The 25,216-nt window shown below is 43.3% G+C and overlaps 3 protein-coding genes across 5 annotated transcripts in view; all 3 read left to right on the forward strand.

Annotated features, from left to right (window-relative positions):
- LOC311034642 (uncharacterized protein) overlaps nt 1–10,959 on the forward strand; it is a 31,401-nt gene extending 20,442 nt beyond the window's left edge. For all 3 annotated transcript variants that reach the window (XM_084042565.1, XM_084042566.1, XM_084042567.1), the window contains exons 12-14: nt 6,490–6,524; nt 7,571–7,910; nt 9,101–10,959. In XM_084042565.1, coding sequence (XP_083898691.1) covers nt 6,490–6,524; nt 7,571–7,910; nt 9,101–10,350 — 1,625 coding nt within the window. In that variant the 3' untranslated portion in view covers nt 10,351–10,959. The remainder of the gene's footprint in view (nt 1–6,489; nt 6,525–7,570; nt 7,911–9,100) is intronic.
- An 884-nt stretch (nt 10,960–11,843) lies between these two features.
- tkfc (triokinase/FMN cyclase) lies at nt 11,844–24,777 on the forward strand. The gene is made up of 17 exons (XM_084042468.1): nt 11,844–11,898; nt 13,716–13,905; nt 15,095–15,199; nt 15,326–15,513; nt 15,915–15,993; nt 16,187–16,276; nt 16,639–16,673; nt 17,123–17,207; nt 17,847–17,936; nt 18,090–18,206; nt 18,393–18,512; nt 18,846–18,983; nt 19,576–19,682; nt 19,865–19,971; nt 20,498–20,531; nt 21,050–21,142; nt 23,521–24,777. Exons 1-17 carry the CDS (start codon nt 11,893–11,895, stop codon nt 23,677–23,679), a joined length of 1,743 nt encoding a protein of 580 aa, XP_083898594.1. The 5' UTR covers nt 11,844–11,892; the 3' UTR covers nt 23,680–24,777.
- Nucleotides 24,778–25,102: 325 nt separating this feature from the next.
- Nucleotides 25,103–25,216, forward strand: part of LOC311034776 (circularly permutated Ras protein 1) — a 32,592-nt gene continuing 32,478 nt past the window's right edge. The window contains exon 1 of the mRNA XM_084042757.1: nt 25,103–25,204. The gene's annotated coding sequence lies outside the window, so the exon portion shown is untranslated. The remainder of the gene's footprint in view (nt 25,205–25,216) is intronic.

The following is a 25,216-nucleotide window of genomic DNA, read 5'->3' on the forward strand; positions in this document are numbered from 1 at the left end:
CATAATTCAAATCAACGAACCGGATCAAATACACGAGCAGGAAGGACAATCTGTCAATTACAGTTTAATTGATATGGACATTTGCAATAATGTCACACCCAACCACATCCCTCCCTTGCGGCCGACCTCTTCTGTAGCACCAGGACCCTCATTGGTGGAACTGCCCACATTGGTTGAACTGGCTGATGCTATGGAAGGAACGCGTATTGCCCAGCACCACCTGGAAACCATGGTCAAAATACATTTTCAGCAAATAAAGACAGAACAAGAACGTCATACAGAGTCACTGAGAGATGTCAAGGACAGCCTCATTCATACACTACAGTCACTAAGTGCTCGAAATCACACCAAAATGGAGGATGAAATGAGGACATTTAAGGACACCATGGTTCACACAATAACCACAACAGTGGAACGAGGTCACACCAGACTGCATAAAGAAATGACTGACCAACTGGATTACCTCAGAACACAGTTCACTTCTAGCATGAACTGGAAGTTGAAACAACATCATACTGAAGTTATGAAGGATGTAAATACTGCTCTGTCCCCTATTGAACACAATTTGGGACACACACAATCATCAGTTGCAACATGCCTGAAAAACCTGGAGACCATGAATACAGAAATACTAACAATAAAAGATCTTTCCTTGAACACTACTTCAGTGGCTGGAACTGCAGTTACAACCACACTACAAACCAGTTCCCCTGTGATGCCACCTACGGCACCATCTGGTAAGTCTCATCACAATCTGCAGTCCACGCTACGCACTGGTGGAGGGACACGTCGGGAGGCCGTACAAGGGGACCGGCGAGGAGGATTTGTGGGTAAACCTCCCATTAAACTCCAGTTTCCCACTTTTGGACAGCGTGAGGACACCTCAGATCCATTACGCTATTTAGAAAAGTGCCGTGATTTTCTCGCCATGCATCCCCTGTCGGATGAGGAACTCATTGCGACTCTCAGAAATGTGCTGCATGGTACTGCAAGAGACTGGTGGGATGTAGTTGGGCAGGAGACCAACACCTGGGCGGAGTTTGAAACAAGATTTGTCGCTGCATTCCTCTCTGAGGACTATGAGGACGAATTGGCGGAGAGAGTTCGGACCCGTGTACAGGGGGAAAACGAAAGCATTAGAGATTTTGCCTACATGTACAGGTCTCTGTGCCGACGTTGGCAGCCTCAGATCAGTGAGGAGGATATCATTAAACTCATTCTAAAAAATGTGAATCCTACACTCACAAGCCAGCTCCGAAGCAGTGGAGTGAACACTGTGGATGCATTGGTTCGACTGGGCCAACAACTTGAAAAAGACAGGGAAAATCAGAGGGTTTATGACCAGAAAGTACAGTCAACACCACCAAAAATAAGACAGGATAATACTGTAAAAGTCACCCCTCCTGTGAATGCAACCACTGCCTCCAAAGCCCCAGCACCGTTCTGTTGGCGCTGCAAGGGTGCACATGCTCCTGCTACATGTCCCCATGCGGATGATGGAAAAAAAGGTAAGGGCTATCAGTTGTTCTCAGGACAAGGTCCCCAAGCTGGTGTCAACATAACATCTGCAGAGTTATGTTCCCCAAAGCCTTCCGCATCTCACCCACCTCAACAGACCTCAAAGCAGCCACCACTCCAATTGATGGTGCCCGTCAGAATCGGACATTGGAGTGGGGGAGCGATTGTGGACACTGGCTCCTCCTTCACACTGCTAAATCATGGCCTATGGACAGCAATGAAGGAAAGAGGAAAATGTGACATGACACCTTGGACTAAGGGTACCTTATACTTGGCCGATGGCGAGCCAAAAACACCAGTGGGTCAGTGTGAAGTGAAATACAACTTGCATGGCAAAACATGGACTCAAACCACTGCTGTACTTCGCTCTGAAGCCTTGGTAATGCCATGTGTGCTGGGTCTGGATTTCCTTTTCCAAAGTGGCTTGCAAATTGATGTCTCGGATAATGCTTACCGTTTCAAAAGCAACAAAAAAGAGATATTTCATTTCCTACCGGAATCTTCAAATGCACAACAGCTTACCCAACACTGTCATTTCTTCTCCGCTGTACCACCCACTCACCTTCCTCTTACAACGGGAGGAGACGTCTCTGACTTATTCGGCACTGCTGTGCAGGATGTTCACCTGGACCAGAGTGGAAAAATGCAACTACTTTCACAACTTCAAGATAACTCTGATGTCTGCACCACACAAGTGGGTCGCACTGAACTCCTTCAGCACAAGATCTTGGTTACCTCAAATATGCCACTACGACAAAAACCATACCGTGTATCACCTCCCAAGCTCCAGACAATGAAGAGGCTTATTGACAAAATGTTGTCTGATGACGTCATCGAACCATCTTCATCTGGCTGGGCTGCACCTGTTGTGCTAATTCCGAAGAAGACTGGTGATTCCAGATTCTGTGTCGACTTCAGGAAGTTGAACGCAGTCACTCTGGATGATGCATATCCCCTACCAACAATCCAGGAAATTTTGGACTCTCTGTGTGGAGCCAAGATTTTCACCACACTAGACCTCAACTCCGGATACTGGCAGGTGAACATGGATCCTGAAAGTAAGGAAAAGACAGCCTTTGTCTGTGGGTTGGGCCTCTACCAATTCAAGGTCATGCCTTTTGGTCTAAAAAATGCCCCAGCCACGTTTCAGCGGCTAATGGAATTAGCCCTGGGAGAACTCAGAGGAAGGATCTGTTTTGTTTACCTGGATGACATCATCATTTATTCACAAGATCCCCAACAACACTTCCAAGATATCCAGGCAGTACTTCAGAAACTCAGACAAGCCAAACTTACAGTGAACATGGGCAAGAGTCACTTCTTCCGCACCTCCCTCAAGTTCCTTGGGCACATGGTCTCTGCGGATGGCGTTCAGGTGGATCCTGAAAAGACCAAGGCGGTTGATGAGTATCCTGTGCCTACCAACCTGAAGACTCTCCAAAGATTCTTAGGAATGGCGGGGTGGTATCACCGTTTTGTACCCAATTTCTCTGGAATTGCGGAGCCTCTCAATGCCCTGAAAAGGAAGGACGTCAAGTTTAGGTGGACTACCGATTGTCAAACAGCCTTTGAAGTCCTGAAACATCGTCTGGTAACAACTCCTGTGCTAGGTCATCCGAACTTCAACCTACCATTCGTGGTCTATACGGATGCCAGCGAGGTCGGACTTGGAGCAGTGCTGGTCCAACAGACGGGCTTGGGAACAGAGGAGGTGTTAGCTTTCGCTAGCAGAAGCTTAAACAAAGCGGAGAGGAATTACTCAACCACCGAACTGGAGTGCCTAGCTGTTGTGTGGTCCTTAGAAAAGTGGAGGTACTATCTGGAAGGGAGATCCTTCACAGTGGTTACGGACCACTCTTCACTTGTTTGGGTCTTCAAAACCCAGAAACCCAACACCCGACTGATCAGGTGGGCGCTGCGTCTTCAGGAATTCAACTTTACTGTGGAATACAGAAAGGGCAAATATAACACCGTCCCTGATGCGCTGTCCAGAGCCCCAGGTGAGAATAACGATCTCTCCCTTCCGATCTGTGCAACTATGCTGGCTACCAAGCAATCAACCCCGGTGAGAGATCTGCCGATCTCGGATGAGGTCATATGGAAGGACCAACAGACTGATCCTCATATACAGGAGCTCTATCAGTCTATCCAAGAGAATGGAGAAGTTGTTGTGAACGAAACCACCAAATTCACCATTGTGGAGGACATGGTGTACAGAGTGGTCGAGCAATCCCACAAAACCATCTACCAACTGTACATACCTGAGCCTAACCGCCAGCAACTCCTTCAGCGATTTCACGAAGATCCCCTAGCGGGCCACCTGGGAAGATACAAAACTTACAAAAGATTGCAATCATTGGTGTATTGGCCAAGAATGAGTCTGGAGGTCACTAATTTTGTCAGATGCTGTCAGGTGTGTCAAGCTTACAAGCCGGAAAGTAGGAAGGTGGCAGGAAAACTTCAACAAACCGTCGTACAACATCCTTGGGAAATGGTTGGAGTGGACCTGATGGGACCTTTTCCGAGAAGTTCTAAGATGAACCTGTACCTGTTGGTGTTCGTCGATTACTACTCTCGCTGGGTTGAACTCTTTGCTTTGAGGAAAGCTACAGCAGAGGCGGTATCGAAAGTACTCACCCAGGACATCCTAACACGCTGGGGGGTTCCGAACTACATACTTTCGGACAGAGGCCCACAGTTTGTCTCGCACCTCTTCGACGAAACCTGCAAAACTTGGAATTTGAAGCATAAAATGACCACCGCCTACCATCCCCAGACAAATCTGACAGAAAGAATAAACCGGACTCTCAAAACAATGATAGCATCTTTTGTAGGCACCAACCACAAAAACTGGGACAAGCACTTACCTGAATTCAGATTCGCCCTCAATTCTGCCATCAACGAGTCGACTGGAGTGACCCCGGCCGAGCTGAACCTGTCTAGACCTCTGCGAGGACCTCTAGAAGCCATGCTGCTGCCAAGGGAAGTCACCCCAGATTCCTTGTCGTATCCTAAAATCACTCAGTTGAGTGAACTGCAAGATTTTGTCGAGGGAAACCTCCACAAAGCGCGGATCAGACAGAAGAGGAATTACGACAAAGGCAGACGGGAATTGGAATTCAAGGACAAGGATCGAGTGTGGCTGCGTGCTCACCCCCTTTCCAAAGCAGAGAAGTTTTTCGCTGCCAAGCTTGCTCCGAAGTGGCTGGGGCCCTACAGAGTAGTCACCCAGGTTGGACCGGTGAATTATGAGGTCGTACTGGAGAATTCAGGGGAGGACAGGAAAATTGTGCACGTCTCACGTTTAAAGCCCTGCTATCCAACAGCAGAGGAGATGGAAAAACAAGACCTGCAGCGGATCTTGGACATCTTCGCAGAAGAAAGTGAGGACGAAGACTTTCCCGGATTTGTCTAAAGATTGACGCCTCCTCTTGCTCGGCTTTTCACATGGGGGAGGGAATGTAGCGATCGGCTATCGCACACACACTCCATACACACACCACTACGTTAATCCACGCCCACGACCATGTACAGACGGTAACGTTCAGTCACGCCCCCGACGCACCCACGTTACTCACGTTTTTATGAATGGACTAGCCAAGATGGCGGGGCCCGGTGTCAGTCCTGTGTGAGAGAGAAGCGGAGCAGACGTCCCTGAAAACCACCGCCGCGATCGCGTGTTAAAGTCCGCGTTGTCCGTTGTGCAAACCGTCCGGATCTTTGTGGAGGACATAAGCCCCAAGTCGTCAAACCTCGGGAGTTTTCTGTGCCGTGCAGTTTGTTTACAGCAGCGGAGCAGCCAGTCGGGCTGACGGGAAAAAGCGGAGTGGATTCCTGGATCTGCCCCCCCCTCACACACACACACACACACGGTATACCATTGGTTGCCCCATTCGTTTGTCCACCACGGTAAAGGCCGTGGGGTATTTTCTTTTGCCTTTTTATTTTCTTTTGGTTAACCAAGGTACAAAATGCATGTGTGAATAATCTGTTTTGGAGGAACAGTGGAATGTGAATATTGACTGTCTACTGAACTGACGCTAAACTGAGGTATTGGTCAAACTGTGGACTGGATTTTGGGTGTGGGCTGGAGTCTCTATAATACAAAGTCAAACTGAGTTATTTTGTGTCTGTGTGTTTCATTCTATGGTTTATTGAGTTATTGAGGTATTCTTTTGTGGGGAAACAATCCCTGGTTATAGGGTTTAAGGTTCATTTGGTTTACTAAGTGTACATTTAAATCCTGTGTAAGGTTGGCTTTTAAAAAAGCGTTTTTGTCCAAGCTGGACCAAATTCGTGTTAGGTTTGACCTAACTGGCACCCCAAACATTAACAACAAAGCTAAACCGTTACAACGCTGTAGTATGATTAAGTAGGGTGTTAATTTACGAACACAAAAAAAAAAGATATGGAGATGAGGTTTCTGCCTTAAAGCAACGAATGCCTTCTAAATTTGATTGATTGATTGAATATTTTATTAGGCAAAAAATGTAAAACAGCACAGTTACATTTAAAATACTTTGTCTAACAGGTCCGTTCATAAAAGTCCTTGCGGACTTGTTTCCAATGAGGGCCTTGGTATTCAATTCATATACATATATAGTGGCACCACAGTTCGAATATCATTACAAAAAGATAAAACAGCAAAAAAAAATAAAAAAAAATGACACTATGTACAACAAAAAAATAAAAAAGGGGGAAAAAAGATATGTACAAGAACAGGGGGGGGGGGGGGGGGGGTCGGCTGTCTAACGGGAAAATGGTACTACCTCCTCTTTTGGCCTCCTGAAAGGTGATTTTTTTTAAGGCTCTTTTAAATGAGCCCAGCGAACTGCATTGTTTGAGGGATGGGGTTAGACTATTCCAATCCAAAGAGTTTTCTGAAAAACCTATGTTGCTATAGATATATCTAAAATGACACATGCTTTCCCGGTTTTAATGTGTTAAATAAACCAAGGTTTTCTCTCATAGATGCTGTAACACTGGAGGGCGTGGACAAGAATCTGGTGAGTTTCTGCTGTTTGTTACTCAAATATTCAAGCATGAATGACTGCAAATATTCAGGAGGTGAACTACAAAACAAACACGCACACATGTGCGCTCACACACACACACACAGATTTTTCTGGTTCTCATTTTGGATGTAATTAAGGCACACTATCTACCTGGTCATAATAATCTCAACTGTTAATATCTGTAACCTTGCTTATGTCAAGTCTGTCGTTTCACTGTTGCTATCTATCACTCATCATACGCACCAGTGGTGTAAAGTAACTAAGTGACAATGTTGAGCTATTTTTACTTTACTTGAGTGTCCACTTTTCAGTACTTTTACTTCTACTCCACTACATTTCAGAGGCAAATATTATACTTTTACTCCACTACAATTATTAGGCAACTTTAGTTACTAGTTACTTTGTAGATTTTGATTATTATTACAAAACATACATTAACCACTTCATCCCTATATACATTTCGGCCATTTGAAAATAACATGTACAATGTACGGTGTACAAGCTCGCAATGCGTTGCGACACATTGTGAGCTTATAGATCTTCTATTTTCATAAGATTCTTATACATTTGAAAACTTGTGAAATGGGACATTCTGCATAATGAGTACTTTCTACTTTTGGTACTTTAAATACATTTTGATACCTATTCTCTTGTACTTTTACTCAAGTAAATTTAGAATTCCGGACTTTTACTCGTAACAGAGTATTTCTACATTGCGGTATTGATATTGTTACTCAAGTAAAAGATGTGAGTACTTTTTCCACCACTGCTAGTATTCTATTCTGTTAATATTATACGCGGTTTTGTAAATGAGTCACAGAACAGGTCAATGTTTATGAGCCAGTGCAATTGATTGGTTCAGAAGTGTAACACAGCAGCTAAATAGAAACAGTACAGCAGGCGTAAACGTATTAAAATATCCTTTTGAAAAATAATTAGCGTTGTGGAGGTTTGTGTCAGGCTCACCAATAAGACAGCAGCACATTACCTCCTACGACCCACATATGTAACCATGGCGATTATCCACAACGTTGCAGGAAAGTCATGCGATTGACCAAGAGCGCTTGTCGACAGAGGAGACCGACGTCCAGACGCGGGAGGTGCAGGCCAGACTTCACACTATGTGCAGTGACGCCCAAGCAGCCCGGGGAAAGGCCCCTCAGAGGACCCTCGCTACCCAGTGCAGGAAGAGGTTCAAGGATGTGAAGCGCATAGGCAAGAGAAAGGTGCCCGCGAACCGGAGACCGGACGGATCGACCAGAGGGGGTCCCGCCGCCGTCTCTCAGACTCCCACGGATTCCGAGGACGTCGCAGACCCTGCCCTCCTCCCACCCGAGGCTGTCGAGGGGGTTGGAAGGCGAGAGATCGGATTTCCAGGTAAATAACAATTGGGATATATGAATATAAATAGACCACCGAAGTCCTGACGTCACTCGTTCATCCCCTAACCCTAAGTCATTTCGCTATGGAGAATAACATTGGGTCATCTTAGAATCGTCTCATATAAGAATTGTGGTCCAAAAATAAACAAACTGTCTCTGCGATATTGTCAAGGAGGAGGTTCTGTATCCTTTATGATAGTCAGTCACTTATATTTGATACAGTCTGTTTCTGGCGAAAATTTAACTAATTCGGCGGAAGTAACATTAGCGTTTTCTCACCGTCAGTTGATGCTTCATATCCATAAGAGTAAAACCGCCGGGGTCATTTGTTTATTTTTTCAACACAGTTCTTATTTGACGCGATATCAAAGACGTCTATGGGATTCAGAATGGGGGTGGAAAACTGCAAACCAGGTAGACAAACAAAGGATGTGTAAATTACGTCAGACTTCGGTGGTCTATATGCAGCTGAAGTTAATACATCTTGGGCTTGTTTCATTTATGTCAGGGGTAGGCAACCTTAGGCACGGGTGCCAACACTGGCACAGGGGAGGGTGATCACACTGGCATACTGGCATAAGTGTGAGAGAGACGATTTTTGGTTTAAAATAAGATGTTAAAAACAATTTAGTCAATTCATTGAAGTCCCCCTCGCATCTGTATGCAAATTACAACCTGCACATAATTCTACATTCATTCAAACTCTGAACTCTTGACTGGGGAGGGGAGATGGGTGATTCTAATGATCATTAACAGTGTCCTGATGTGAAAGAAAATAGTTCAGAAGAAGAAGAAAAAAGGTTGTTGTATTTATGGACAATCAAAAATCTGTTGGAAATATTACATTTTGATATGGTGTCATAATCAAGAAAATAAAAACATGGCACTTCATGTCAAAAAGGTTGCCGACCCCTGATTTAGGTGTTACTGTGTGCTAGCATGAACAACTCCTGTACACATACATGCTGTCACACAAAAACAAAAAAGCAACTAATGTGATTAGTTTCAGCTGTGTTTACTCCTTATTGCTGCGATAGCTCAAAACAAAGTTTGAGCACCACTGATATAGAAACATACGTTTTTCAGAAAATTGTTGGGATAGAAGACATTTGTAGAATCGGCTTCATGTCTTCAGTTAAATGTCTTCTTCAATGAAATTCACCAAATTCTCTTGTCACACTGTAGCACCCGCAGAACAACCTGGGGAAACAGAAGACGACAGCGAAGAGGAAGGAGACGACGAGAGACAATCGTGTTCCACCACAGCCACGCCGCCGCGCGGCAGCAGGGGTGCCCGCCGCGTCCGAGCCCGGAGGCGAGGATTCTTCAACGTTCAGCGTGCCCGGTTCGACATGCTGCAGGTGGAACTGGTGGATACCCGGCGGAGCATCGTCAGTCAGCTCCGTCGGATGGAGAGCCGCATGTTTCCTGTGTTGCAGTCCATCGGTCGGAGCTTGGAACGAATGGCAGACGTGATGCAGCACAGCTCAGCCCCAGGGTCTGGTATGATGCACAACAGCTCAGCTCCAGTGTCTGGTATGATGCACAACAGCTCAGCTCCAGTGTCTGGTATGATGCACAACAGCTCAGCCCCAGTGTCTGATATGATGCACAACAGCTCAGCCCCAGTGTCTGATATGATGCACAACAGCTCAGCCCCAGTGGTTGGTATGATGCAGCACCTCTTAGCCCCAGTTGCTGATATGCTGCAGCACAGCTCAGCCACAGGAGCTGGTATGATGCACAACAGCTCAGCCCCAGTGGTTGATATGATGCACAACAGCTCAGCCCCAGGAGCTGATATGATGCACAACAGCTCAGCCACAGTTGCTGATATGATGCACAACAGCTCAGCCACAGTGGCTGATATGATGCACAACAGCTCAGCCACAGTGGCTGATATGATGAAGCACAACTCAGCCACAGTGGCCGATATGATGGACACTAACTCAGCCCCTGAACCCACCCTTAAGACAACCGAGTCACCCCTCAGGTCTCTCAGGTCAAGGGCTAACCTCACCACGTATACAGATACATCCAGTAGTGTGTCGGACACGTCCGCGTCCAACAGCTCAGCTCCGGTGGCTGATGTGCTGCAGCAGAAGTCAGCCCCCCCAGGGGCTGTCAAGGACGAAAACTCCGCTCCAGCGGCTGATATGATGGACCAAAACTCAGCCTCAGGGCCTGATGTAATGGACCACAACTCAGCTCCAGTGGCTGATATGATGGACCAGAACTCAGCCCCTGAACCCACCCTCAAGCCAACCGAGTCACCCCTCAGGTCTCTCAGGTCAAGGGCTAACCTGACCACGACGGATACATCCAGTAGTCCGTCGGACACGTCTGCGTCCACGTCCGACTCATCTCCAAGGGGCCGCACCACAGGCCTTCACACCCGCGGAGGTCGGAGAGGCAGCCGCCGCAGGCGCCGCTGAAGAGTGTTTTTGTTCTATGTTCCATGTTCTAAATTGGCATGTTGCCTAATTGTTGTTCACCTGCTATAGAGGTCCACCTGTTCACCTGCTAGTGAGGTCCACCTACTCCTCCCCGTTCAAAACCCCCTGCTGACAGGCGCCGTCCCAGACTGTTGGTTGGACGTTAGGACAAAGATTGCCCGCCCAGCTTCTTTTTGTTTTTTTGTGGTTAATAAATAAGATTTTCATAATGACTTTTGTTTGTTTAAAGAGGAACGTCACCCCAAGTCACAATGCGTTGTAACTTTCAACTTGCTTAACATTCAAGTGCATTACTGAAGAGCTATCGCATAGGAACAACAAGGCCCTTCTGCCGATCTCTCGGCAAGTCAAACATCCGATAGGCGACCAAAGGCTTATCATCTGAATATAGGCCTGTGCACTTGCTGAACTTGGCTTATACTCCGTCCTTCTTTCGTTCACATCGTTCATTGTGTTGTTCAGCTATGCTGTGGGTAGATCTTCCATAAAGGGACATCTCGCTCTAGAGAGTTTACTCCTTCAGCCTGAGACTCTGAGGTTGACTGTGACCTCTCATAAGTGTACTCAAGTGTATTTGAATAAATAACGAGAAACACACTTCTCTTGTATGTGAGCCTTTTTATTACAGAAAAATAAAATGTGTCACTTCATACCACTACATGGGAAGCAGCATAGCAGTTGTAGTATATTCTTGACTACTCTGTTGGAAAAAGCATTTGCATGGGAGAGAGGAATGTCCAAGCCAGTTCTTTTTATTTAACATCACAAAAGTCTGAGTCTTCTTGTATTCATTTATATGGTTATTTTAATGCGTGCCCCAGCTGCGGTCAAAATATCTAATTTAAAAAAGAGGTCAACGTTCTAATTTCAAAAGAAGGTGACTAATACATACAGTATACGACTACAAGGAATATAAATACACAAATACACTCAAATACTAACACTAATACATACTGTAAAGACCCTGTTAATTCAAGATTTCAGCTGCTGAGACTCCTCCCAGTCTAAACCTCTTGTGTAAATACCTGTATTGTTCATATTGCTCTTTACCACAATGCACCATCTCACTAGTTCAAACAATCTTGAGATTCCTGACCTGATTCTGATGACAACCAGTTACACCATTTCACACACAGCAAAACATAATTTCCTGTTGCAGTGATTGTGACATCAACTCAACTCAAATGTCTTTCTCTCCCTCTTTCGTGTCCATTCTCTACTATAAACTAAAAATATCTTCTTTCTTTTCTTAAATGACCAAGGTTAACCAAAGTGCTATACAGATCAAAACAAGGCAACAGAATAACATGCAAGTAGTAAAATACAAACGAAAAGAAGCTAAACGGGTGCCTTGACTTCACCTGACATAACCTGGGACCCAAGCTGTTCCCTAGCAACGCAACTCCGCTGCCGTCCCTCCAGACTATGGGACGATGACTAGACGGAGCAGGTGGGCGTGGCCGAACGGAACGGAGCCAACGTGCAAAGGAAGCGAGTCGACCTGACGTCTCTGAGCGAAGAATGGAGGTAAAACTGGGATTAAAAACAACATATGAAACGTCCCTCAACAATGATAGCATTATAGCAGGCAAATGTGCCTTGTAAATAGACAGTGAATGTAGCTCTGATTTGTTGATAGATTCATTTTCCGCTTGGAAAAGTGCACACTGTGCACTTCATAGCAGCAGACCATAGTCCGTTAAATGAATGATAAGATTAGGCAATAATAGGCACAGTTTGATCCAAGTTTTTACTTGTTCATTGTTTCAAAATAATATGCAGATTTCGTTTAGGTGTCCGTGTCCCTCGACGAAATCTGCATATTATTTTGAACAAATAATAATTTCTCATAGTTATAATGTATCAGAGTGCAATACACCTTTCCAACCGATAGGGTCGGGTAGTTGAAAGCATATGACGAAAATACGGAGAAAATGGCCACCGATTTGATTAAAATGTTTTTATTGAACAATACGGAATACACGGGTGCTTCTGAGGGCCCGTACATAAATGTAACATCCGTGGACATGGGGTAAGCACTTTATATTTGAAATCTGAACGTTTATGTAGATGTACGGACCAAAAGGGGAGGAAGTGCAAAGACCAGGTTGAAGTTCATCCATGACTGTAATCACTGTATACATGTATTCCATATACAGCCATAGATGCCCTCCTGTGTCGGTGACTAGTCATTGTAGCGCTGCTGACTGTGCATACCTAATAATTAATTGCTGCGACTTCATGGGGTCAGCTACTGTCATATCCGTTTGAAGGTTCTGGCAGAAAACGTGTGTTTAGTAAAATATATCTCCACTTTCCCACGAGTTTCACTTTCACGTGTCGTGGACCACACCACATAATATAAGGCACACGACAGGTGTCATTAATTACCCTGGAGACTCCACACAAACCTCAACGCACCTGTCAATAGTGTGCCCCAAAAGTGCAGATATTTTTAGTAAACACGTTTTCTATAGCCGCAGCAAGTAATTATTGGGTGAGTACACACTTTGCACAGACACAGGAGGGCATCTACAGTATGTCTGTGTATAGACCAATTATTTGTTTACTAACATTGAGACTGGACGCACAGGTGATTGTTTCACGCAATCAATACCTAACCTGTTGTTTCGGGGTGCGCTGGTTTCAGCACACCCCAACCCCCTCTTCTGTGTTGGCTAGTGAGGCGCGTCCTAGCGAGACCTGACAGAATGGGTTTCATTGCGCGCATACTGGTTGCACGCATACTGGTTCTTATCAGTGTGACGTCGTCTGTTAAGGGGTCTATACATGGAATGCACTACATGAAATGTATGTACTATCACAGTTCTGGGGCCAAAAACAGCTGCAACCCGGAGCTTATTTTCCTTGAATAATTTAAAAAATAAATATTTCTAACCAACCTGTATGATAGAATTGGCTATGTATTTGACTAGCACATCTGCAGTGATTCATCCAAAAAAAAATCATTTTTTTGTTTTTGTCGAATTCCTAAGCCAATAATTTGTAGGAGTAGGAGACTCAAAGAGTAGGAGAAAAAGTACTGAGCAGCCACCCTGTCATTGAATTATTGGCTTAGGAATGCCACAAAAACAAAAAAAAATCCAATAATTCAAGGCTTCATGGCGTGTGTAATTGATAGAAAATAAGAATTTGTTTGGGTGAACTACTCCTTGAAGCTCATAAGGATAGTATCTAACTTGGACAAGCAGGGTTCCTCTCTTGAAAGATGGGTAGAAGTTTGGTGTCCCATGCCAGGATTGAACACTGGGTAGGACATGATGGTTTACAGCTTGTGGCTTAGTTTAACTCTTCTTCTCATATCTCCTCTTCCTCCTCCTCAGCCACAGAAGAAGCTTCTGAACTGTGTGGACAGCTGTGTGGATGAGGCTCTGGATGGCGTGGTGAGGTCCAGTGGAGGTCTGTCCTTGCTGAAGGGACACAGGGTGGTGGTGCGCTCAGACCTGGACGCGCTGAGAGGCAAAGTGGCTCTGCTGTCTGGAGGAGGCTCTGGACATGAGCCAGCACATGCAGGTATACACACTGCACTACACTGCTATTAATCCATTAAGACCGGGAAAGCATCTGTGTCATTTTAAGATTTCTTTGGCTATTCAAAAATAGCAGATCTACAAGCTCATATCGTGGCACCGAGTGCCGCACTATGAGCTTGTAGATCTGCTATTTTTTTTGAAAAATCGTGGGGAATTTGTGCAAATCTTTGAATATATATATTTTTAAAGGGATTCTAGGCAACATTAAGCCTACATTTAAAAAAAAAAATATATTTATATTTTGCATTTTCCCCCCTCTATCAGCCACTATATAATGATGCTGGGGTGTTTTCCTGCATTGAAACACAGTCCTCTTTCTGAAATCCGTATTTTCCCTACTGTTTATGTTTGTCCGGGGCGTAAATTAACGCACGCATGTGCGCGTCCGTGCGCTTCCGTGTCCGTGTGAACTTTTTACTTTCGGTTTTAAAACGCTCTCAAACTTCGTTTTTGAGGCACAGAATTTACTTTTAATATAGCGTTTGGATAGAATTTAGTTGTTTAACTTCATATATGTGGTCAATTTATCATGAAAGAGCCTATTTAAAAATAAAAATTCAGAGAACCAGCAGGGGCGGGCAGTAACACGCATTGGATCCAAATGCATATCATTTTGGGGGTACTTGACATGAAAAAGTTTGAAAACCACTGCTATAGCAACATACGTTAAAAAAATTATTTAAAAAAACTGTTAGGATTTAGACGACATTGTAGAATCGGCCAAATTGCACAAATGTTCAAGATAAAAAAAAAATAGCAGATCTACAAGCTCTACAATGCATGCATCTAGACCTTGTACATCTGCTATTTTTGAATAGTCAGAGAAATCTTAAAATGACACGGATGTGTTCCTGGCCTTAATGGATTAAACAGGTATTATGTCATTATTATTAAAAACAACGTCCACACAGTGCTGTCTCTGACACAGTCAGTGTCTCAAATTAATTTTAGCAGAACATTTGAAACGTTAGACCTCGTATGACCTGGCTCACAAGCTTATTAACACATTGAATGGTTCATGAAGCCAACAGACAGATGAACTGGTTATATTTTTGTTATATAATCTGCTTTTTGTTTTATCCAATTCTACTGTCTGTCTGTCCTTCTTTATCTATCTATCTATCTATCTATCTATCTATCTATCTATCTATCTATCTATCTATCTATAGGTTATATAGGTAGAGGTATGCTGTCAGCAGCAGTAGCAGGGGGGGTCTTTGCCTCTCCACCTCCTGCCAGTATCCTAGCTGCTGTACTGTGTCTGCACAATGCAGGTATAGTTGTGTGTGTGTGTGTGTGTGTGTGTGTGTGTGTGTGTGACACCTATGTTTTATATTCTGTATGTCCTTGAAATTAAAAAGTTATAGAATCACTGGATTAAATCAACCCTCTTCTCCTAGGCGCCTCGGGGGTCCTTCTCATCGTTAAAAACTACACCGGTGACCGTCTCAACTTTGGATTGGCTGCTGAACAGGCCCGTAACCACGGCGTCTCCGTTGACATGGTGATAGTCGCAGAGGACTGTGCGTTTGACCGTCCCAGCAAGGCAGGGAGGCGTGGCTTGTGTGGGACCGTGTTCATACACAAGGTAAGCTTTGGTTTACAAGGCAAGGAAAGTAAATACATATATATATATTGTTTTTACTTTACTTAAATTACCATTCTTAAGAGTTCCATTAATTACATTTCTGTAGAAATTCAACCTTGAATTCAACAGTTAAAGGGGCTTTTCACTGTAAAGCAACATTTAACAAGTTTGAGGCATACAGGAACTTTGCGTGAACATGCAGTTGGAGAGGTCTGTCTAATAAAATGGCCGGTGTGTATATATGAAGCGTGCTTCTCTCGCTTAAAAGTAATCGATAGAATAATCGCTAAGAAAATATTCAATAGTTGCAGCCCTATGTCTGTTTGAGGGGCTAAAAACACTGTCCATAATTCACTATTGTTTTTAAATAAACGTCACTGTATATATTGTTTGTGTGTTAGCTGGCAGGCGCATTGGCAGAGGAAGGCTGTCCATTGGACCAGATCGTCTCCAAGGTGACAGAGGCCTTGAAGGGGATTGGTGAGTCAGTGGTTCCTACATCCTGTTATGGTAGATGATGGGATATGGTTTATAAGGTTTTGCGTGTATTTTTGTGCAGCCATAAAACATGCATGCAGGCATCTATCTAGGCCTGGGCAATATCGAAATATTGAAACGTACAATAGTGCTTAAAGAAAAATAACATGCGTGTGTGTGTATTCTCCATCCTCAGGTACTCTGGGAGTGAGTCTGTCTCCCTGCAGTGTCCCTGGATGTCTGCCTTCATTTGACCTGCCACCTGGAGACATGGAACTGGGACTGGGTGAGAGGGAGGAGGGGAGGGGTGGATGGACGGACGGATGCATTCATTTGGAAGGATAAAACAGTTAGTGGAAAGGATGAAGACAAGATTGAAGCAAACATACATGCATACAAATAATGTGTCCCAGCTGTGGAGTCATAAAACAGTGGCTCACCACCAGAGAGAGCCTGCTTCAATTCCCTGCAGCAGTGCCTCTGGCAATTGTCAGTGTTCATGTGGGGACCCCTGCTGGGGACCCCTGCTGGTTACATGCAGTACATGCGTTTTTTTAAAATGTTCTGTCAGTGTGAAAAGGGAAATTTAAAAAGCTTCTCTAGTTTCTTTGGTTAAAATTGACAGCTCTGTTCCCTTCCACTATTCAGGTATCCACGGTGAACCTGGCATCAAGCGATCAAAGGTAGGTTTCCACCCCAAAACTGCCCACTCATAGACTAAAATAGACACAGCACAGACAAGTATTTTCTCTAGTTTTTTTTAGGTAGTGGAATCATACCCATGATGCATTTTGAGAACAGCCAGAGCCAAGCATAGTTGAGCTAAATTCAAGGTATACTTGTTTGTGTTAGGCATTACAATGAGTAAAAGTACAATGATTAAGATTAGGTATAAGTTTAAAAATGGCCTGGGATGGCGATTAGCCAGCGGTTAGCCAATGAGATTGTGTGACCTTAAACTCCAAAATCAGCTTGTAAAAATCGTTACCAGTTCAGGAGCCCCAAGCTTTTTTTTAATTGCGAGCTCATTGCATAATATTTGTAATACATTTAATGAAACCCAATGGCAATTCATTGTTATGTATTCTATTCTATTGTCTTTTTCCATTCCACTTCTGTTTCTGTCACTCAGGTGTCCTCTGCTGATGAGGTGGTGAAAACCATGCTGGATCACATGACCAACACTGACAGCCAGTCACATCTGTCACTGAAGTCAGGTATGATGACACTGCATGTTTGTGTATTCAGTTTATTGGCTTTACTTCAATCCTATGTACTTAGTTGACCGGAGTTCCCCAGGGGTCTATACGTGGTCTCGTCCTTTCTTCCCTCTACACCAAATGTCTTTGCTGAAAATAGCCGATCTACAAGCTTGCAACGAATGTTTGCCAATTGTCACCAAATGGTCCCCTATAATATAACATGGCCAGTATATAATAGGACGCTAAGGTTCATGTGGTTAATGGAATATGCTGGATTGTCATATTCGATTGTAGTTTATGTGCCTGCTGACACTTTTATGTTCTTTTATTACATTTTCAGCCCTATTTAAATCACGGTTTTACCTTTATTCTTTTTATGCAATTGTACGTCTCTATTTTATTTTGTATTATTTTTTCGTATTTTGTGTTATTTTATTTCATAATCGAAAAAACTCCTGCACACCGTCTTAAAATGCAAAAGAATTACATGAATGGGAACACAACAACTATGTTTCGGTCTTAGACTTTCATCAGGTTATCTTGGGGGGTTGGGGGTTGGCGGCCAAATACATATCAATATAGGGGCCTTGACATGAAAATGTTTACAAATAAATGTGTCTGTCTGTCTGTATATCTGTATCTCTATCTCTCCAGGAGACAGCGTAGTGGTGTGTGTGAACAACCTTGGAGCTCTGTCCTGTCTAGAGATGGCTGTGGTTACCAGAGCAGCTCTCAACTGTCTGGGTAAGAGTGTGAGTGTGTGGTGCGTACACAAGCATGCATCCGTCAATGTCTCTCTGGTTCTGTGTTGGTCCAGTCTGTTTTGGGAGATGCTCACTTGATTGGTCGTTTGGTCCTGTCATTATGACGTGTGATTGGCCCTTTCTGCTGTTTCAGAGGGTCGCGGGGTTACGGTTGCCAGGGTGATGTCAGGATCATTTATGACATCGTTGGAGATGGCTGGAGTGTCACTGACGCTGATGAAAGCCAACCTGGAAATACTCAGACTATTTGGTGAGAACACACACACAAAATCTGCTATTTTTGAATAGCCCAAAAAAGAATGGTTATAGCTAAAATATAAAATGACACAGATGCGTTCCCGGTTTGAATGGGTTATGGTGCTCTGGATAAGCCCATCTACTAAATACCTAAATTGAAAATGTTTGTATATATATACGTACATGGTCTCCTGTCTAGATGCTGGTACCAGTGCTCCAGCATGGCCAAACCTCAGCAGTGTGTGTGTGAGCGCGCGCAACGTCACCGTGGAAGCTCCAGCTCTGGGCACACGACCTCAGGACGAAACACACACCGAAGGTCAGTCACTCGGCTTCTCTGAAAATTGTGGGTTCGAGTCCAGCTTTATTACCGGAAAATGGATAATACGTAATATGCATTATTTAATATTTATTATTTAATATTTATTATTTGGTCACACTACATCTTTAATAACATTTTGGTCAATATACAGTTTTGAAAATAAGTCATTTGATTTATATTTACTCCCTGAATTGACTGAAGTAACTTAGGCAGACAAAAAAAAATATGATATGTTTGTGTCTTTCAGTTGACCAAAAAAAAAACACGTCTCTCCTCTTTGACTGGTGAACGTTAGTATTTATCTGCCGGTGTGTTTCATTTGCTGTCCAGGTAGCTTGAGCCCTGTGATGCGTAGATGTCTGGAGGCGGTCTGTTCCACTCTGCTACAGCACCGGGAGGAACTCAACTCCCTGGACCGCGCCTCCGGGGACGGAGATTGTGGGAACACCCACTCACAGGCCGCTAAAGGTGAAGATCACGCAGTGCGCACACACACCAAAAAATATATAGTAGACTCTATGCACAGCAGCCATATTGGGAATGAATTGGGCCCCTTCCTTACTTCCTTCACAGGTGTTACCAATGATACTAATGAAGGCTCTGTTCCATTTAGTGTGGCATAGTGGTTGTCTTATTTTCAAGGACCCCCATAACTCTGAGAGTGTACAAAGGGAACCAAATGGACCCTTACGGGTCCATTTGGTTCCATTTGTACACTCTCAGAGTTACACACCCACCATAAGGGGCCATTTGGGAACCAAAATTGAGTGTTTCTAGTGAGCCAACATGCACGTTATCAGCACCCGGACCAGAATGGAACAGAGCCTTCATTAGTATCATTGGTAACACCTGTGAAGGAAGTAAGAAGAGGCCCAATTTCTTTCCAATATGGCTGCTGTGCATAGAGCCTATTGTGTAATGACTGGAGGGTGAATGTTTAGTGTGCCACCGACCATAATAGTTTGCAACATCTCTGGTATGAGTCCAGCTGGACCGATGTCTTGAGTATGAGATGCATTGAAACGCATCGTAGAATCAAATCGAAATATTTTGCTCTCAGCCATTCAGGAGTGGCTCCAGAGTCATGTGGTACCTGGTTGCCCGGGGAAACTGCTGTCTGTCCTCGCTGGATTGGTGGAGGAGAAGATGGGCGGGTCATCGGGAGCAGTGAGTAGATAATAGGCCGTGGGTAAACGCTTGTACTGTCATACTCTCACATGCATATATATATATATATATATATATATATATATATATATATATATATATATATATATATATATATATGCATGTACAGTACATTGCAATACAAATTCAGTACACTCTTACACATCTCTCTCTGTCTACAGCTGTACAGTCTCTTCCTGACAGCAGCAGCTGGTCATCTCACTGAGGGGCGGAGCAACGCTGCAGCCTGGGCCAACGCAATGCATGCTGGGACACAGGCCATGAGGAGGTATGACTGGTGGAGGGTGTCACGCTTTTGGTTCTTCACAGAGAAAGAATGTCTGAGCTTCTGTTACTATACTTGTGAGGGCCAAATGTCCCCACATGTACATGTCTGTCTGTCTGTCTGTCTGTCTGTCTGTCTGTCTGTCTGTCTGTCTGTCTGTCTTATGTTACTATGTCAGTGGTTCTCAAACCTTTTCATGTCAAGGACCCCCAAAATATGTATTTGGCCGCTGACCCCCATCTCAAAATAGTTTGTTCCAGGGACCCCCCAGAAGCAAAGATTTGAGTTACAAATGTTCGCTTTAAAACAATGTATATTCAAAGATTTGCACACATTTTCAAGATTTTTTCAAAAATAGCAGATCTACAAGCTCGTAGCGCGGCACTCGGTGCCGCGCTATGAGCTTGTATATCTGCTATTTTTGAATAGCCAAAGTGTAAAATAATGCTTTTTAGCTCAAATAAAAAACTGACACAGATGCGTTCCAGGTCTCAATGGGTTAATGACGCTGAGCTGACCTGTCTTTCAGATATGGTGGTGCAGACCCTGGAGACAGAACAATGGTAAGAGCTCTGTGAATCGCTTCTTATTTAACTCCTGCATGGAGAATGAATGGTGTATTTATAAAGTGCCGTTATCCAAAGCCTGTTACAATGTGCGTTACATTCACCCATTCACACACACATTCACATACGGACGGCGGAGGAAACAAAACCATGCAAGCTACTAACCTGCTCATCGGCAGCAGTTAGGACTCCAGTGTCTTGCTGGGACACTTCCCAGCAAGACACTTCGCCACTAACCAATGGGGAGCCGGGGATTGAACTGTGTGAACTGTGTGTAGCTGTTTGATCTATGATGGCATGATGATGATGATTTACAAATATGTTTTCATCTGATTACATCCAAAACATTACTGTTTTGCTTATAAACACTATTAAATTAAATTACACACACACACACACAATATGAGGCTCACGTTATTGCTGTAGTTGATGTAAGTACAGTTCGCTGTACACACAGGCAACATTAATTAACGTGGACGTTGAGATTAGATCTTTCTCTCCTCATCTCCCATCAGTTGGATGCTCTGTGCCCTGCAGTGGATGAGCTGATGAAAGTGACCACAGCACCATCTGGCGGGGAACTTGTGATACTGCAAACAGCTGTGGAGGTAGGTTTAAACGTGTCCTATTGTAACACACTGTGAGCTAGTAGATCGGCTATTTTCATAGAATGTTTGCCTATTAAGACTTGCCCGGAATATGGACGCTTAAAGGTTCATGTGGCTAAAGGAAAAACCTGAATAAATGAGTCGAGAAACATAGCAAATACAGATGCTTCCATACAACTGTACTGCTTGTTCGTATCATGCTTTGTGTCATGTGTAAAATGCTGAGCAGGCACAGCTGGCCTCAATGTTGGAAAAAGATGGCAAGAGAAAAAGATTTAAGTGACTATGAACGTGGGTTCATTATTTTGGGACACGGATGACAGGAGCTTCAGTCACAAAGGCTGGAATTGGAGTTGGAACAGTGGCTAAGGTTCAAGTCACATCTCCATTTAGAACGATGGAAAAGACACTAATAGGGTCAGAAAATGTGTGGTTGAAAGCACACATTCAATGTGCTTAACCCATTAAGACCTGGAACACATCTGTGTAACGTTTTCATTTGAGCTAAAAAGCATTATTTTACACTTTGGCTATTCAAAAATAGCACATATACAAGCTCATAGCACTGAGTGCCGCGTTATGAGCTTGTAGATCTGCTATTTTTGAAAAATCGTGAAAATGTGTGCAAATCTTTGAATATATATATTGTTTAATTTTTAACTGTATTCTTTGCTTCTGGGGGTCCCTGGAACAAAACATTTTGAGATGGGGGTTGGCGGCCAAATTCATATCATTTTGGGGGTCCTTGACATGAAAAAGTTTGAAAACCACTGATATACTGTAGAAACATACGTTTTTTCAGAAAACTGTTGGGATTTAGAAGACATTTGTATAATGGGCCTCTTAATGGGTTAATGTCCTCAAAGTCACGCATCCAACAAGCTCTGAACTGAGCAGATTGGACCTACCGTTCCAGAGATAATGGTCAAAACATCTCGATCGCCAATTTTTGATTGAGTTTTGACCATTGTCGACCGTTTTTCTTTAATACCACAGGCTAGGAAGGTCGGACGGCGACAAACTAGATACCAGAATTTGTGCACATTAGTGTGATATGTAAGGATATGTAAGGATATCAATGCAGTGATCGATCAGACTGTGTCAGCAATAACAGTCTGTCGACAACTACACAGGGACGGATGTTCTAGTAGGGTTGCAGTGCATAATTAAACACCTACTTTCAAAGAGAAATACAGATTTCTACAGAAATAGAGAATTTGAGAGTTCAGTGGTGCAAAAACCACTGTGGCACTGTGGTCTACTACAGAGATGTGGAAAAAAAGTGATGTGGTCAGGTGAGTCATCCTTCACCATATTCTACACAAGTGGGTGAGTGAATGTGTGTAGCACCAAGAGAACGCTTACAGACATATTTCCACAAATGTGTTCAAATATGCAAATGATCTAATTAAATATGCACAATACCAATTAAAAGTAAAATCCCCCTTGGGTCAACTGTTTATAAGACCATTGGTTTCTATAGTATTGTCTAGAAGTCAAAACATTATTCACACAAATCACAGTTGTATATATGGGGCTAGGTTTGTTTAGAGAGTGATAACTGATAACTGTCCTTAAAGGGGCTACACCATGAATTTCATTTTTTTTTAGGTTTTTAGTATTTTTTGGGCTCCCCAGTGTCTCTTGTACCCAAAAAAATATTTTTTTTTAACATTCAGTCATTCATGCTCATTTCATGGATTTCCTGAATGGGCGTGTCTGAACAGGCCATTTCAGAATGGCTGTGCAAGTGATGTCACTTGCACTGATTTTGCATTGACGATGGCCAGACAGAATTGCTCAGTAGCTCCCCCCTGCCCAATAGGACGTTTTGGTATTGCAGCTGAAAAAGCTTGGAATGACAGACAGTCAGATTGTGAGAAAAAATATCTGGATGTTTTTTAGGCTTACAACCTGTTTAAAACGTATTAGGGGGCAATATTTATATATAATATATTTTTTTTTAATTCATGGTGTAGCCCCTTTAAGCTACTAGATTGGCAGATGTATAATACCAAAATATAAACTAGAGACATGTAGGAAGACAAAAATACAAAACATTTACGGTCACCTTTTAACTGTAAAGACTTGTACAATCTTATTCCAAGTGCATCGAAGCTGTTCTGGTAGCTTGTGGTCTCCAACACCTTACTAAGACACTTTATGATGGTTTTTCCTTTAATTTGTCATCTGTCAAATATAATACAATAGAATACAGTATGTGTTGTGTTGTTTGAAATATATAATAATATACATACTACAATATATCCATCACATCCTCTCTTAGGATGATGTACATATGTGCAACATGATTGCTTAAAAAGTGCTTTAAAAAAGTCATGACTCTGTGCTGTATATGCACATTTCTCACTCCCCAGAAAGCGGAGTCGGGGGCGGAGTCAACCCGTGACCTCACAGCTAAGGCGGGGAGAGCCAGCTACATCGCCACGGAGCGGGTGACCCTCCCAGACCCGGGCGCCGTGGCGATAGCCGCCATCTTCAGAGCCGTGCTGGGGTCACTCGGTGAACAGAAGTAACCTAGCAACCATGGGGCTGTGTAGGCCTATCACGAAACGTTCAAACTTTCATCATCTAGCTTTTGGATAAAGATTTGTTGGACAAATCCATTGACAACAGTATTGATTGCAATCGTCCAACCGGTGATATACTGTATGGCAATACATACTGTAGTTAATTTAGTTCTTTACAGATGGGTCAGTGTTGATGTACTGTATAAGTTAGGCGTTAGTTGCAAGCAACCATAAGATAATACACTATAACTGTGACGGTTAAGCAAGGGATGTTGAATGGTGAGCATGTCATTGTTGACATGCTCACCATGTCAACAATGGGTTGACATGGTGATTAGACCCTGATGTGAAGCAGAGACGCATTCACAGACAAAACACTCTCACAGACAGCTTGCCTCCTACAGAGCCACACCTAGGGCTGTCACCATTACAAATTTAAGTTGACGATTAATTGTCACTCAAATAATTGCGATTAATTTAATTGTGTGTTTGGCCATTGAACATTGGAACATACGAAGCCTTTAAGGCTTTGTAATAAAAAAAATTGCACATGGCAGATATGACAAATAACTGAAATATGGAAAGAGATTATTGATATTTAATCATTTTGTAAAATAGTATGTAAAAGTAATAGCTGATCTACAAGCTTACAACGCATCACAAAGTGACGTGTTGTAAGCGTCAAATAATTATCTCAAATAATTGCGATTAGGCGATTATGTAATAATTGTGACAGGCCTAGGTACACCGTAAAAAAAACAATATTGAAATACACTATTTACAAATTAACACAAATGCTAAGCACTTTCAGATACATTCTGATTTAATTCACTAACTCATTTATTTGTAAAATAATCATTATTGCAGTTCTACACAAATGGAACTGATTTGAACTTGTATCACGACAATTAAAGGGAGAAGACTTGAGAAGTTAAAGTTTCACATGAACACTTCATGACGTTCATTAATACCTTTTAAGTGACTAGGTATGTCATTTACAGAGAAAATGAATCCACTTGACTAATCTTTGTAATTATGGTTAATGAAATGAATTTCTCTATGAAATGTGTTTGTCAACTCTAGCCCCCCCACCCCTGTCCACGCACCTGCATTTTTAGGTGTTAGAAAATAAAACCCACCCACATACATTGTTTTGAGTCACTGCTATCATTTTCTCTCTCGTCTTTGCATATTTTCCCCACTGGTGCAATATTCTATGTCTGTTTCTCAATGTCTCACTTTTATTTCAAGTCACTTCCGCTCGTGTTCTCTCCTGTCACCTCTCTCCCCCCCCCCCCCCCCCCCCTCTCTCTCTCTCTCTCTCTCTCCACTCTATGACTTTAGTTTCTCTCTCGTTTCTCTCATGTCTCACCGACCTCTGAGCTCTAATCAACTTCCTGACACACACACATCTCACACAGATCAGACTTTGAACACTCACACTCACTCACTCACACACACACCTCAGAGACGTAGGCTGGAGAGAGACAGAGAGAGACACTGGTGCTACAGTACAGAGCCCACGCCAACGGTAAACAATCAC

This window comes from Gymnoscopelus microlampas (assembly GCF_963454915.1).
Source record: "Gymnoscopelus microlampas genome assembly, chromosome: 19".
Lineage (NCBI taxonomy): Eukaryota > Metazoa > Chordata > Actinopteri > Myctophiformes > Myctophidae > Gymnoscopelus > Gymnoscopelus microlampas.

What these genes read in the sequence shown, in the direction of transcription:
- tkfc (XM_084042468.1), top strand. An exon ending in GGACGAAACACACACCGAAG is followed by an intron (nt 18,513 to 18,845) that starts GTCAGTCACTCG and finishes TTTGCTGTCCAG; the next exon opens with GTAGCTTGAGCCCTGTGATG. An exon ending in ACCCTGGAGACAGAACAATG is followed by an intron (nt 20,532 to 21,049) that starts GTAAGAGCTCTG and finishes ATCTCCCATCAG; the next exon opens with TTGGATGCTCTGTGCCCTGC.